Source organism: Capra hircus, chromosome 16, assembly GCF_001704415.2.
Source record: "Capra hircus breed San Clemente chromosome 16, ASM170441v1, whole genome shotgun sequence".
In the NCBI taxonomy this organism is placed as follows: Eukaryota; Metazoa; Chordata; class Mammalia; order Artiodactyla; family Bovidae; genus Capra; species Capra hircus.
In genome coordinates this window covers 5,213,413-5,226,230 of record NC_030823.1, presented here as the reverse complement: position 1 = coordinate 5,226,230, position 12,818 = coordinate 5,213,413, and the positions used below count along the sequence as shown (strand labels likewise).

The 12,818-nt window shown below is 37.8% G+C and overlaps 1 protein-coding gene across 3 annotated transcripts in view; it reads left to right on the top strand.

The window, feature by feature from the left end:
* Positions 1-6,790, top strand: part of CFH (complement factor H) — a 121,028-nt gene extending 114,238 nt beyond the window's left edge. For all 3 annotated transcript variants that reach the window (XM_018060122.1, XM_018060121.1, XM_018060120.1), the window contains 2 exons: positions 5,776-5,958; positions 6,393-6,790. In XM_018060122.1, coding sequence (XP_017915611.1) covers positions 5,776-5,958; positions 6,393-6,589 — 380 coding nt within the window. In that variant the 3' untranslated portion in view covers positions 6,590-6,790. The remainder of the gene's footprint in view (positions 1-5,775; positions 5,959-6,392) is intronic.

Sequence of the window (12,818 nt, the reverse complement as noted above, 5' to 3'; positions counted from 1 at the left end):
ATCAGCCATTATTTAAAAAAATTTTTTTGGAATGTATTTCCTATACAATATAGTGTTGGTTTCACTGTACATCAAAATGAATCAGCTACACATATACACATATCCACATATCCCCATTCTTTTGGATTTCCTTTACATTTAGACCATCAGAGAATGATGGCACAGGGAACTCAGCCATTATTTTTTTTATCTCTTATTCTTTATTTTCAACTTCATGTTCAACCTTCTTTGCTATCTTCCACAGGTCCTTGAAGCTATGTCCATTTTCTTTTCAGTCTGTTTTCAAGGTTAGTTAATATTCAAACTTACTGATCATTCTGCCATCTGCAATATATTGTCAAACCATGTGGTTTTCTAATAATCTATTTTCTAGTTCTACCAATTGGACTAGATTTTTAAAAACCATCTTCCAATGATTTCAATATCTGTGTCATCTCAGTGTTGTCTTCTGTTGATTGCTTTTTTTCTTTTGAGGTTTACCTGGTCTTTGGTCTGATAAATGATCTTCAACTGTATTCAGACACTTGAGCTTTTATATCCTGAGACTAAGGATGTTATTGGTCTCCTTCACTAATCAGGCCTCCATTACTGCCATGTAGGGTGCAAGTCCAAGGTTCCCACCTGGCCTCCTCTGACACCAGGAGAAAGGACAGAGGTTTCTTATTCAATCATTCAGCTCAGTTCGGTTCAGTCGCTCAGTCATGTCTGACTCTGCGATCCCAGGTATTGCAGCATGCCAGGCCTCCCTGTCCATCACCAATTCGGGGAATTCACTCAAACTCATGTCCATCGAGTCGGTGATGCCATCCAGCCATCTCATTCTCTGTCGTCCCCTTCTCCTTCTGCCCCTAGTCCCTCCCAGCATCAGGGTCTTTTCCAGTGAGTCGACTCTTCACATGAGGTGGCCAAAGTATTGGAGTTTCAGCTTCAACATCAGTCCTTCCAATGAACACCCAGGACTGATCTCCATTAGGATGGACTGGTTGGACCTCCTTGCAGTCCAAGGGACTCTCAAGAGTTCTCTCATTATGTGGGTGGAAATAGGGGCTGCTTCCTTGGACCCTGTAGATCAAGGTATGGAAAGGATTGGTCTGAGGTTTCTGTCATCATGTGTTTCTAGACTAAATCAGTCCAGTTCAGTCGCTCAGTTGTGTCTGACTCTTTGCAACTCCATGGACTGCAGCACACCAGGCTTTCCCATCCTTCACCAACTCCCAGAGCTTGACTAACCTCATGTCTATCAAGTCAATGATGCCATCCTACCATCTCATCCTCTGTTATCCCCTTATCCTTCTGCCTCCAATCTTTCCCAGCATCAGGGTTTTCTCCAGTCAGTTCTTTTCATCTGCTGGCCAAAGTATTGGAGCTTCAGCTTCATCATCAGTCCTTCCAATGAATATTCAGGACTGATTTCCTTTAGGATTGACTGGTTTGATCTCCTTGCATTTCAAGGGACTCTTAAGAGTCTTCTCCAACACCACAGTTCAAAAGCAACAATTTTTCGGTGCTCAGCTTTCTTTATAGTCCAAATCTCACGTCCATACATAATGACTGAAAAAATCATAGTTTTCACTAGGTGGAATTTTGTTGGCAAAATAATGTCTCTGCTTTTTGATATGTTGTCTAGGTAGGTCATAACTTTTTTCTAAAGAACTAGTGTCTTCTTATTTCATGGCTGCAGTCACCATCTGCAGTGATTTTGGAGCCCCCAAATAAAAGCTCTCACTGTTTCCATTGTTTCACCATCTGTTTGCTATGAAGTGATGGAACTGGATGCCATGACCTTAGTTCTCTGAATGTTGATTTATATATATATATATATATTTTTAATTTATTTATTTTTTTAATTTTAAAATCTTTAATTCTTACATGCGTTCCCAAACATGAATGTTGATTTTTAAGCCAACTTTTCCACTCCCCTCTTTCACTTTCATTAGGAGACTCTTTAGTTCTTCTTCACTTTCTGCCATAAAGGTGGTGCCATCTGCATATTTGAGGTTGTTGATATTTCTGCTGACAATATTGATTCCAGCTTGTGCTTCATCTGGCCTGGAATTTTGCATGATGTACTCTGCATATAAGTTAAGTAAGCAGGTGACAGTATACAGATTTATGTGCTCCTTTCCTGATTTGGTACCAGTTTGTTCTTCCATGTCTGACTCTAACTGTGGCTTCTTGACCTGCATACAGATTCCTCAAGAGGCAGGTCAGGCGTTACCATCTATTTAATTTCCACAGTTTGCTGTGATCCACACAGTCAAAGGCTTTGGTGTAGTCAATAAAACAGAAGTGGATTTTTTTGTGGAACTCTCTTGCTTTTCTGATGATCCAGTGGATGTTGGCAATTTGATCTCTGGTTTCTCTGCCTTTTCTGAATCCACTTTGAACATCAGGAATCTCATGGGTCACGTAATGTTGAAGCCTAGCTTGGAGAAGTTTGAGCATTACTTTGCTAGTGTGTGAGATGAATGCAATTGTACGGTAGTTGTGACATTCTTTGGGATTGCCTTTCTTTGGGATTGGAATGAAAATTGACATTTTGCAGACCTTTGTTTACTGCTGAATTTGCTGGCATATTGAGTGCAGCACTTAAAGAGCATCATCTTTAGGATTTGAAATAGCTCAACTGGAATACCATCACCTCCACTAGCTTTGTTCACAGTGATGCTTCCTAAGGCCTACTTGACTTTGTATTTTAGGATGTCTGGCTCTAGGTGAGTGATCACACCTTTGTGGTTATCTGGGTCATGAAGATATTTTTGTATAGTTTTTCTGTGTATTCTGGCCACCTCTTCTTAATATCTTCTGCTTCTGTTAGGTCCATACCATTTTTGTTCTTTATAGTGCCCATCATTGCATGAAATGCCCTTGATATCTCTAATTTTCTTGAAAAGATCTCCAGTCTTTCCCATTCTATTGTTTTCCTCTATTTCTTTGCACTGATCACTGAGGAAGGCTTTCTTATCTCTCCTTGCTGTTCTTTGGAACACTGCATTCAAATCGTTTTTTCTTTCCTTTTCTCCTTTGCCTTTAGCATCTCTTCTTTTCTCAGCTATTTGTAAGGCCTCTTGAGGCAAACATTTTGCCTTTTTTATGTTTCTTTCTATTGGGGATGATTTTGATCCCTTCCTCCTGTATAAAGTCAGGAACCACTGTCCATAGTTGTTCAGGCATTCTGTCTTATCAATCCCTTGAATCTATTTGTCTCTTCCACTCTAAATGTAAGGGATTTGATTTAGGTCGTGCCTGAATGTGTAGTAGTTTTCACATCTTTCTTCAATTTAAGTAAGAATTTGGCAACAAGGAGTTCATGATCTGAGCCACAGTCAGCTCCCAGTCTTTTTTTTTTCTGACTGTATAGAGCTTCTCCATTTTTGGCTGCAAAGAATATAATCAATTTGATTTTGGTATTGTCCATGTGTAGAGTTTTCCATGGACATTTGGTGATGTCCATGTGTAGAGTTTTCACTTGTGTTGTTGGAAGGAGGTGTTTGCTGGACCAGTGTGTTCTCTTGGCAAAACTCTGCTACTCTTTTCCCTGCTTCATTTTGTACTCTTAACTCCAAACTTGCCTACCAGTCCAGATATCTCAACCTCCCACTTTTGCATTCCAGTCCAATATAATGAAAAAGACAGCTTTTTGCTTGCTAGTTCTAGAAGTCCTTGTATGTCTTCAGAAAACCATTCCACTTCAGCTTCTTCAACATTACTGTTCAGGGCATAGACCTGGATTACCGTGCTTCTCAATGGTTTGGCTTGCAAATGAGCAGCAATCATTCTGTCATTCTTGAGATTGCATGTAGGCACTGCATTTCAGACTGTTTTGTTGGTCATCATGGCTACTCCATTTCTTCTTAGGGATTCTTGCTCACAGTCGTAAATATACTGGTCACCTGAGTCAAATTCACCCATTTAAGTCCATTTTAGTTGGCTGATTTTTAAAATGCCGATGTTCACTCTTGCCATCACCTGTTTGACCACTTCCAATTTGCCTTGATTCACGGACCTAACATTCCAGGTCCCTATGCAATAGTGCTCTTTACAGCATCAGACTTTACTTCCATCACCAGTCACACCCACAACTGGATGTTGTTTTGCTTTATCTTTATCTCTTCATTCTTTCTGGAATTATTTCTCCACTGATCTCCTGCATATTGGGCACCTCCCCACCTGAGGAGTTCATATGTCAGTGTCCTATCTTTTTGCCTTTTCATACTGTTCATGGGGTTCTCAAGGCAAGAATAATGAAGTGGTTTGGCATTCCTTTTTCCAGTGGCCCACATTTTGTCAGAATACTCCGCCATGAGCCGTCCAACTTGAAGGTCCTATATGGCATGGCTCAGAGTTTCATGGAGTTATACAAGGCTCTTATCCGTGTGATCAGATTGGTTAGTTTTCTGTGATTGTGGTTTTCATTCTGTCTGCCCTCTAATGGATGAAGATAACAGGCTTATGGAAGCTTCCTGATGAGACAGACTGACTCAGGGTTAAACTGGGTCTTGGTCTGACGGAAGGGGCCATGCTCAGTAAATCTTTAGTTCAATTTTCTGTTGATGGGTGGGGTCGTGTTCCCTCCCTGTTTTTTGACCTGTGGCCAAACAGTGGTGGAGGTAAGGAGCCTACTGGTGGCCTCCTTCAAAAGGTCTTCTGCATGCAGTGCTGCACTCAATGCCCCCAAACCTGCAGCAGGCCACCACTAGCCATGCCTCTGCTGAAGACTCCTGGACACTGATGGGCAAGTCTGGGTCAGTCTCTTGTGGGATCACTGGTTCTTTCTCCTGGGTTCTTTTGTGCACAAGGTTTGTTTGTGCACTCTAAGAGTCTGTTTCTGCTGTCTTGTGTAGGTTCTGGCAGCTCTGTGGTGGAGTTAATTGCCGCCTCCTCCAAGAGGGCTTATGTAATATGGAAGTCTACTGCACCCAGAGCCCCTGCACCTGTCGCAGTGCACTGCTCACCCGTACTTCTGCAGGAGACACTCAGACATAATTCTGGCTTAGTCTCTTTTGGGTCTCTGGGTCCTGGTGCACACAAGAAGTTAGTGTGCACACTTAGTGTAGTATTTCTAGACTAATTCAGTATTGTGAAAACTATTTGTATCTTGCTAGGCTACTCTTTTCTGGGCGTTTTCTTAAAGAGATCAACTGCTTCGTGAGACTTTTTTTCTTTCTGAACTTGTATTATTTCTGGGTTGCTGTCTCAGTGGCCCATTCAGGGAACATAGAAGGCAAAATGAAACCCCCAAGGACTCTCTTCAGTGTAACTCTTTGAATTCCAAGGTCCCTAAGCAGATTGACTTACTACTTGTTTCACAGTCACCTGTGTTGGTTTTTATAATATGTTCAGGGCCTTTATTTGGCAGAAGGAATACTTAGCAGATGCTGTAAGCACAAATATTTTCACCTCATCTTGTCCAGAAATGGAAGCCAAAGTTTCCTTTCACAGGCACTGCCACATGTTGTATAAAAGGGTAATTTTTTTTTTTTTTTTAATCTTAGCTATCCGTCTTCCCAGCATATACTCTGAAAGGAAACATGTTTGAACATCAGGACACTGCAAAGCAGACATATTCGTTAAAGTACTATATGTGCTTCCATGGTAGTAAAATAAGGTCTTAAAATGTGTGTTTCTGATTAAGTGATTAAAATTCCTTCTATAAAACATTTCTGTTATCAGAAATCTTAAGTTTTGATATGACATATTTGGCTGCATTTTTATTTTATTTGTTTAAAACTGTAGGAGTTGTCTTTGAATAAAGCAAACGCCATTATTTTTTAGACTCTAAAGGAAAATGTGGGCCTCCTCCACCAATAGACAATGGAGACATTACCTCACTCCTGCAATCAGTATATCCTCCAGGAATGATTGTTGAGTACCGGTGTCAGGCCTACTATGAACTTCAGGGAAACAGAAACGTAGTATGTCGGAATGGAGAGTGGTCAGAACCACCAAAATGCTTAGGTAAATGCTTTAAACTTCTCTTGGATCCTGGGATAGTCCTTGTACACAGCATAATGTTTAACTGTTTATAATAGAGTTTTTATGGATTAAATAACAACCAGTTAATGCTTGCACACCAAGGTTTAATATCTGTATATAGAAATAAAGTTAGAAAACTTCATGTTTAAGCAACAATGGCTCCTTTATGAAAGCTCTTCGTATGATAACTGACATTATGAATCTTATAACACTTAATGATTACACTAAACAAAGTATCTCATGCTTATAACATTCATTTTTTAACTATGATGAAACCTACATTATACATTTCAAGCGTATTGGTTTGGAAAAGGTTTGAGGAAGAATTTTTGGATCAAAGTTCTTGAAATCTTGAAATTCTGTAGAAAATATTTGCATATTACTCAAAGGTTTACGTTTATTTTCTTTAATTTTAGAGGCATGTGTAATTTCAGAAGAAACAATGAGAAAACATCACATACAGTTAAAATGGAAACACGATAAAAAACTTTACTCCAAAACAGAGGATACTATTGAATTTACGTGTCGATATGGTTATCGTCCACGGACAGCACTACATACATTTCGAACAACTTGTCGGGAAGGAAAGGTGGTGTATCCTCAATGTGGATAGACTCAATGCAGTTGTAAAACTGAAATATGTACATGTATTCAGATTTTTCCTTATTAATTCAATTTTGTTTATCAATATTTTTTTAACTCATCTTGAATCATAAATCAGATTTGTGTTAAATATTATGGGGACAGTGTAATTGAGAGATGGGTCCAATGAATTACTTCTTAAAAGTACCTCATTAAACTTGGCAAATCAAAATGTTATGTGTCCTGTTCATGAAACATTTACAGCAAGAAATGAGATTCAATCACTTCCATGCCTCCTTCCATCCATCAGTTTCCTAACTTTCTTAAAGCTTTCTCCATTACTTCTGAGGGTTTCTGAAACTCTGTTTTAGAAGAACATGGGAAAAAAAGTGTGGAATGAAATGGGAAAAACATTTCAACATATTGATAATATCACTTATCAAACATATAAAAGCAAACTATGTCATACTTATGTCAGCAATTAAATATAAGTAGTTTATCTTACTTTTGCTCATCAGTAGATGAATAAACCAAAAATGATGAAATACATAATATTTTCAGTTCAGTTCAGTCACACAGTCGTTTCCGACTCTTTGCGACCCCATGCACTGCAGCATTCCAGGCCTCCCTGTCCATCAGCAACTCCCGGAGCTTACTCAAACTCATGTCCATTGAGTCAGTGTTGCCATCCAACCATCTCATCCTCTGTCGTCCCCTTCTCCTCCCTCCTTCAATCTTTCCCTGGATGAGGGTCTTTTGAAAGGAGTCAGCTCTTCAGATCAGGTGGCCAGTATATTGGAGTTTCAGCTTCAGCATCAGTCCTCCCAATGAACATTCAGGACTGATTTCCTTTAGGCTGGACTGGTTGGATCTCTTAATATTTTACAAGATGCTTATCAAAGTGCACATAATTCAAATAAAGAACAATGACAATCACATTGCATAACTACTATAACATGGCATATAAGTGATTTAAAAATTCAACATTAAATATACACACACGCATAAAGACACTCTGCTTTAAACACTGAATAACTTTTATAGAAAAATACTGGCAAGAAATGTAAGAAACTATTTAGTATAGCTAGAGTTGAATTCACAGATAATCGGTGTAAAAGGTGTTTTACTTCTTTTTACTTACATGAATTCTTGAATTTTTCTGTCTTCAGTGTATATCAACTTTGAACCTCAAAATAGTTTCTAAAATAAATATGCAAAATGACACAACAGGAGCTTTAGAGATCAATTTGGTAATAAACTCCAGGTCTAATAACGTTTTCCTGATTTTGCTGGTACAGAGCATTTTAGAAACATTCACCACCAGTCTGAAAGGTGATTTTTCTGTTCATACATTTTAAACAGCATATTAAGCTTAAATCAGTTAACTATAAACATTTTAAATTTCTAAATATCATAAAAATTTTATTATTAAAATAGATTTAAATAATCAAGCTAGAATATTTAAGGTGATATCTTATTACTTTGTACTGCATCAAGTCAAGTGACCTTGTTAGTCTAAGAAGCATGGCCATCAGCATTGGTGCTAATTGATTTAAATCGGAATTGCTGGTAACGGCTGGTTTTCTCACCCTTTAATGAAATTGTTAAAGTTGACAAATTATCTTTGCTATAAATGTTAACATTTTGGCAGATATTATTTCTCCAAATTTTTCAACTAATGGTTGTAGAATCTATTTATGACCCAAGGCTGCAAACAGTTATTTCACTGTTGTCTAGAAAATGGTGATTTTTAAAGATCAGTTCTATCATTTTTCTGCATTTATTGTCATTCTGTGTAAAGATGAGTGTTAATTTGCAGACTCTGTTCATGATCAGCTTTCACCTAAAAGTTTTAGCAAATCTTTGAAATAATTTGTTTTTAAATAATTTGTGGTTGACATATAGTTGATTTACAAGTTTCAGGTGTATAATACAGAGATCCACAATTTTTAAAGATTATACTGTTTTTAGAGTTATTGTAAAATATTGGTTATGCTTCCTGTGTTGCATGGTATGTCCTTGGAGATTCTTCATTTTACATAATACCTCTTAATCAAATACGGCTATTGTCCCTCCCTGCTTCCTTTTCCCCACTGGCGACCACTTGCTCATTATCTGTATCTGTGAATCTGTTGCTGTTTTGTTATATTCATTCATTTAAAAATTTTTTTTTAAAAATATGAACTTATTTATTTAAATAGGAAGCTGATTACTTTACAATGTTGGTTTTGCCATACATCAACACCAATCTGCCACAGGTGCACACATGTTCCCCACCCTGAACCCGCTCCCACCTCCCTCCCCATACCATCCCTCTAGGTCATCCCAGTGCACCAGCCCCAAGCATCCTGTATCCTGCATCGAATCTGGACTGGTGATTCGTTTCATATATGATATTATACATGGTTCAGTGCCATTCTCCCAAATCATCCCACCCTCTCCCTCTCCCACAGAGTCCAGACGACTGTTCTATACATCTGTGTCTCTTTTGCTGTCTCACATACAGGGTTATCGTTACCATCTTTCTAAATTCCATATATATGTGTTAGTATACTGTATTGGTGTTTTTCTTTCTGGCTTTCACTCTGTATAATCAGCTCCAGTTTCATCCACCTCATTAAAACTGATTCAAATGTATTCTTTTTAGTGGCTAATACTCCACTGTGTATATGTACCACAGCTTTCTTATCCATTCATCTGCTGATAGGCATCTAGGTTGCTTCCATGTCCTGGCTTTTATAAACAGTGCTGTGATGAACATTGGGATACACGTGTCACCTTCAATTACCTTTTCTTTTAAGTCCACATATAGGTGATATCATATGGTACTTGTATTTCTCTGTATGAGAAATTTCACAAAGAATAATACCTTCCAAGTCTAATCACGTTGTATAAAATGACAAAAATTCATTCTTTTTTATAGTTACTTTAGCCCCTTGTGTAAATACATACATATACATATATGTCTATGTATGTGTATATATATATATACATAATTAGTGGTTTTAATTAAATCTACTATAAAGACAAGAAAAGCATCATATCTTTTATCAGTGTAGTCCTGGTTATTGAAGGTAAGCTAGGGAATAGGAGATTAAAATTTGATTCATATTCATCCATTATTTATATGCTTACACTGAGTAAGGAATATTAATTTCCAAGCTGTGATGGGCTTTGACTAAGCATATTTGAGGGTTTTGTTTTTAAAGAAGTCAAAATAATGCTGTGGAGTCTAGCTTATTTTGCACGCATCTGGTGTGCAGGTGTGGGAGGTGAAACAGTGGAATTGTTTTACAATTGTCCCAGTATTTCAGAAGGCCAGTTATACATTAAATCTGTTACAATTTTCTTTTTAGTCTTTTCTTAATTGTACTAAGATATCTAATCTTTTTGGAAAACATAGGACAAAAAATATATATCTATAAATATGTACCTCTAGGAGATAAATGAAAGCATCATCAGTTGAAGTACTAGAGAACAGACCATGATCTGGCACCTTAAATAAGTACTAGAGAGGAGAATCTAGACATATTTTGTAAGTCTGCAATGTGAAACACCAGGGGAAAAAGGATTACATACCAGATGCAAGTCTGGGAAAAATAATGAAGAGTGAGTCTAAGGAAGTAACCTGGACAGTAAGAACACAAATTGTTTTTTCAGTTTCAGTGAAAGGTTATGATTTTCTAAGCTAAAAATGAGATGAGTATGTACTATGCATGGATCATTACATGCAAATATGAGAATATGAACAAATCTCAGACTTATTATTTTTATTTTAAAAACAATTTTTATTGGAGCATAGTTGATTTATAATGTGTAGTATCAGATGCCTTGCAAAGTGACTCAGTTAAAGATACACACTTTTTAAAGATTCTTTTCCTATATAGGCTGTAACAGAGTATGGAGTAGAGTTCCCTGTCTTACATGGTAGGTCCTTATTAGTCATCTAGTTTATATAAAGTAGTCTGTATATGTCAAACTTCTTTTTTTTTTAATTAAAGAATTATGAACAGATCCTACACACAGTCAATTCTCTTTGGGAGAAGTGGCCTTATACACATACTAAGATGCAAATGATAAATTATACAGCCCAAGTCTAACGTCTGGAAGGAAATTTAGGTTTACACTAATGCCTTATGAGAAATCAATCTTTTAAATCCATCAAGGATAATTAAGTCTAAGATCTTTTATTAATTATGAAAATATATTGAATAAAATAAAATGTTTCCAAAATCACTCTTAAAAGTGATTATATTTAATGGAGGAATTGAGTTGCACAGAGATGAAACTTTGACCAATGTATACAGTTGCATAAGAATCATCTAGTCAAAATACAGGCTGTTGTGCATTCAGCCATGTCTGACTGTGAGACCCTATGGACTGTAGGCTGCCAGGCTCCTGGATCGATGGGACTCTCCAGGCAAGAATACTGCAGTGGGTTGCCATTTCCTCCTCCTGGCGATCTTCCCCACCCAGAGATCAAACCTACGCTCTTACATATCTTGCATTGGCCAGCAGGTTCTATACCACTAGCACCATCTGTTCAATAACCCCAGAAGAATCTTCTGCAGGCAATCCTCTTCATCAAACCCTAACCTCTGAGAACCATTAATTTGGCTTCTGTGGCTGTAGTTCTGCCTTTTCTGAAAAGAACAGCCACAACCTGGGAATAATCTAAGTGTCACAAAATGATCGCATCTTAATTTGATTACATCTGTTAGACATCTAATTGCAAATAAAGTAAGACTTTTAGGTCTTGGCTGTAAGGATTCTAAAAACTCTTTGAGGACACTGTTTGACACATAACAGTACACACTGCAGCTTCTCAGCTTCCTGTCTTTCCCAGCTTCCTGTCTTTCCCAAGTGTCAAATATATTCACTCAATCCCAACATCTCCCAAAGTTTTCACCCTTTTCAGTATTAAATCTAAGGCCACATTTTATTAAATGTCTTCCAAATAAGCTATGGGTGAGACGCAGTTTCTTGTCCATTCTTGGGAAAAATTCCTATTCACGTGTGACCCTATGAACCAGAAAACAAGAAATTGCTTCAAAAGTACAATGTTAATACATACATAGAATAGACATTACCATTCAAAAATGGAGAAGGAGAAAGAGGAAAAAAAAAAATGAGTCTCAAGTCTTAAACTCAACCCATGAGGAGAAATCTCATTAGATTCCAATTGAGAGAACACATCTCTATGAAAAATAAAAATAAAAAAGTGAACGGGGGACAGCCACAGCTTTTCAACCCACCAGAGAAGTGAGCCTACTTTCTCAGCTGAAAGAAGCCTTGTTATCAGAGCTCTATCTTTGGAGGTATTCTTCCTTTATGTATATGATGCCTGCTCCTTTCAGTCCATGCTGAATGCATTTCTGCCAATATAAAGTTCTCAAAAACCTTTTCAGTCTCTTGTGCTTTAATATGTATAAGTTCTTAGCCATGTGGATAAAACACAGATCATCCCTGGATAACAGCATCTCTGTTTCTGTCTTGTTCTGTGCCATGCTAAGTCGCTTCAGTCGTGTCCAACTCTCTGTGACCCCAGGAACAGTAGCCTGACCAGGTCCTCTGTCCATGGGATGCTCTAAGCAACAATACTAGAGTGGGTTGTGATTTCCTTCCCCCAGGGGATTTTCTCAACCCAGGAACAAATGCCTATCTTTAAGTCTCCTGCATTGTTCATGCAGCGTTCTTTACCACTAGCTCCACTGAGAAACTTTGAATTTATCTCCCACTGACTTCTTAATGACTGGTGATTCATTCTTCCATTTACAACTCATCTCATGTATTTTATGCAAGCAGCGAGAAGAAATTAGATGAATCTTCCATAATTGGGTTGGCAGTCTCCTGAACTAAATACCCAAGTTCACCTTAGATATTTTGTATAGTGGTAATTTGGGATCAACTTGGCGAGTCATAGTACTCAGTAGCTTGGTCAAACCAGTTTGCTGTTTCTCTGAAGGTATCTTAAAAATGTGATTAAAATTTAATCACAGCCTTTGAATAAAGTAAAATTACATTCATAACATGGGTGTACTTCATCCATTCTGTTGAAAGTTTTAAGAGAAAACACTGAACTCCTTCCAGGAAAAAGGAACTCTGCTCTCAAGGCTTCCAAAGTAAAAACTGCAACACACACCCTTCCTGAATTTTCCAGACTGCCACCTACCATGCAGGTTTCAGACCTACCAGTCATCACAATCACATGAGCCAGATCCTTAAACAAATCTCAATCTGTGTGTGTGTGTGTGTGTGTG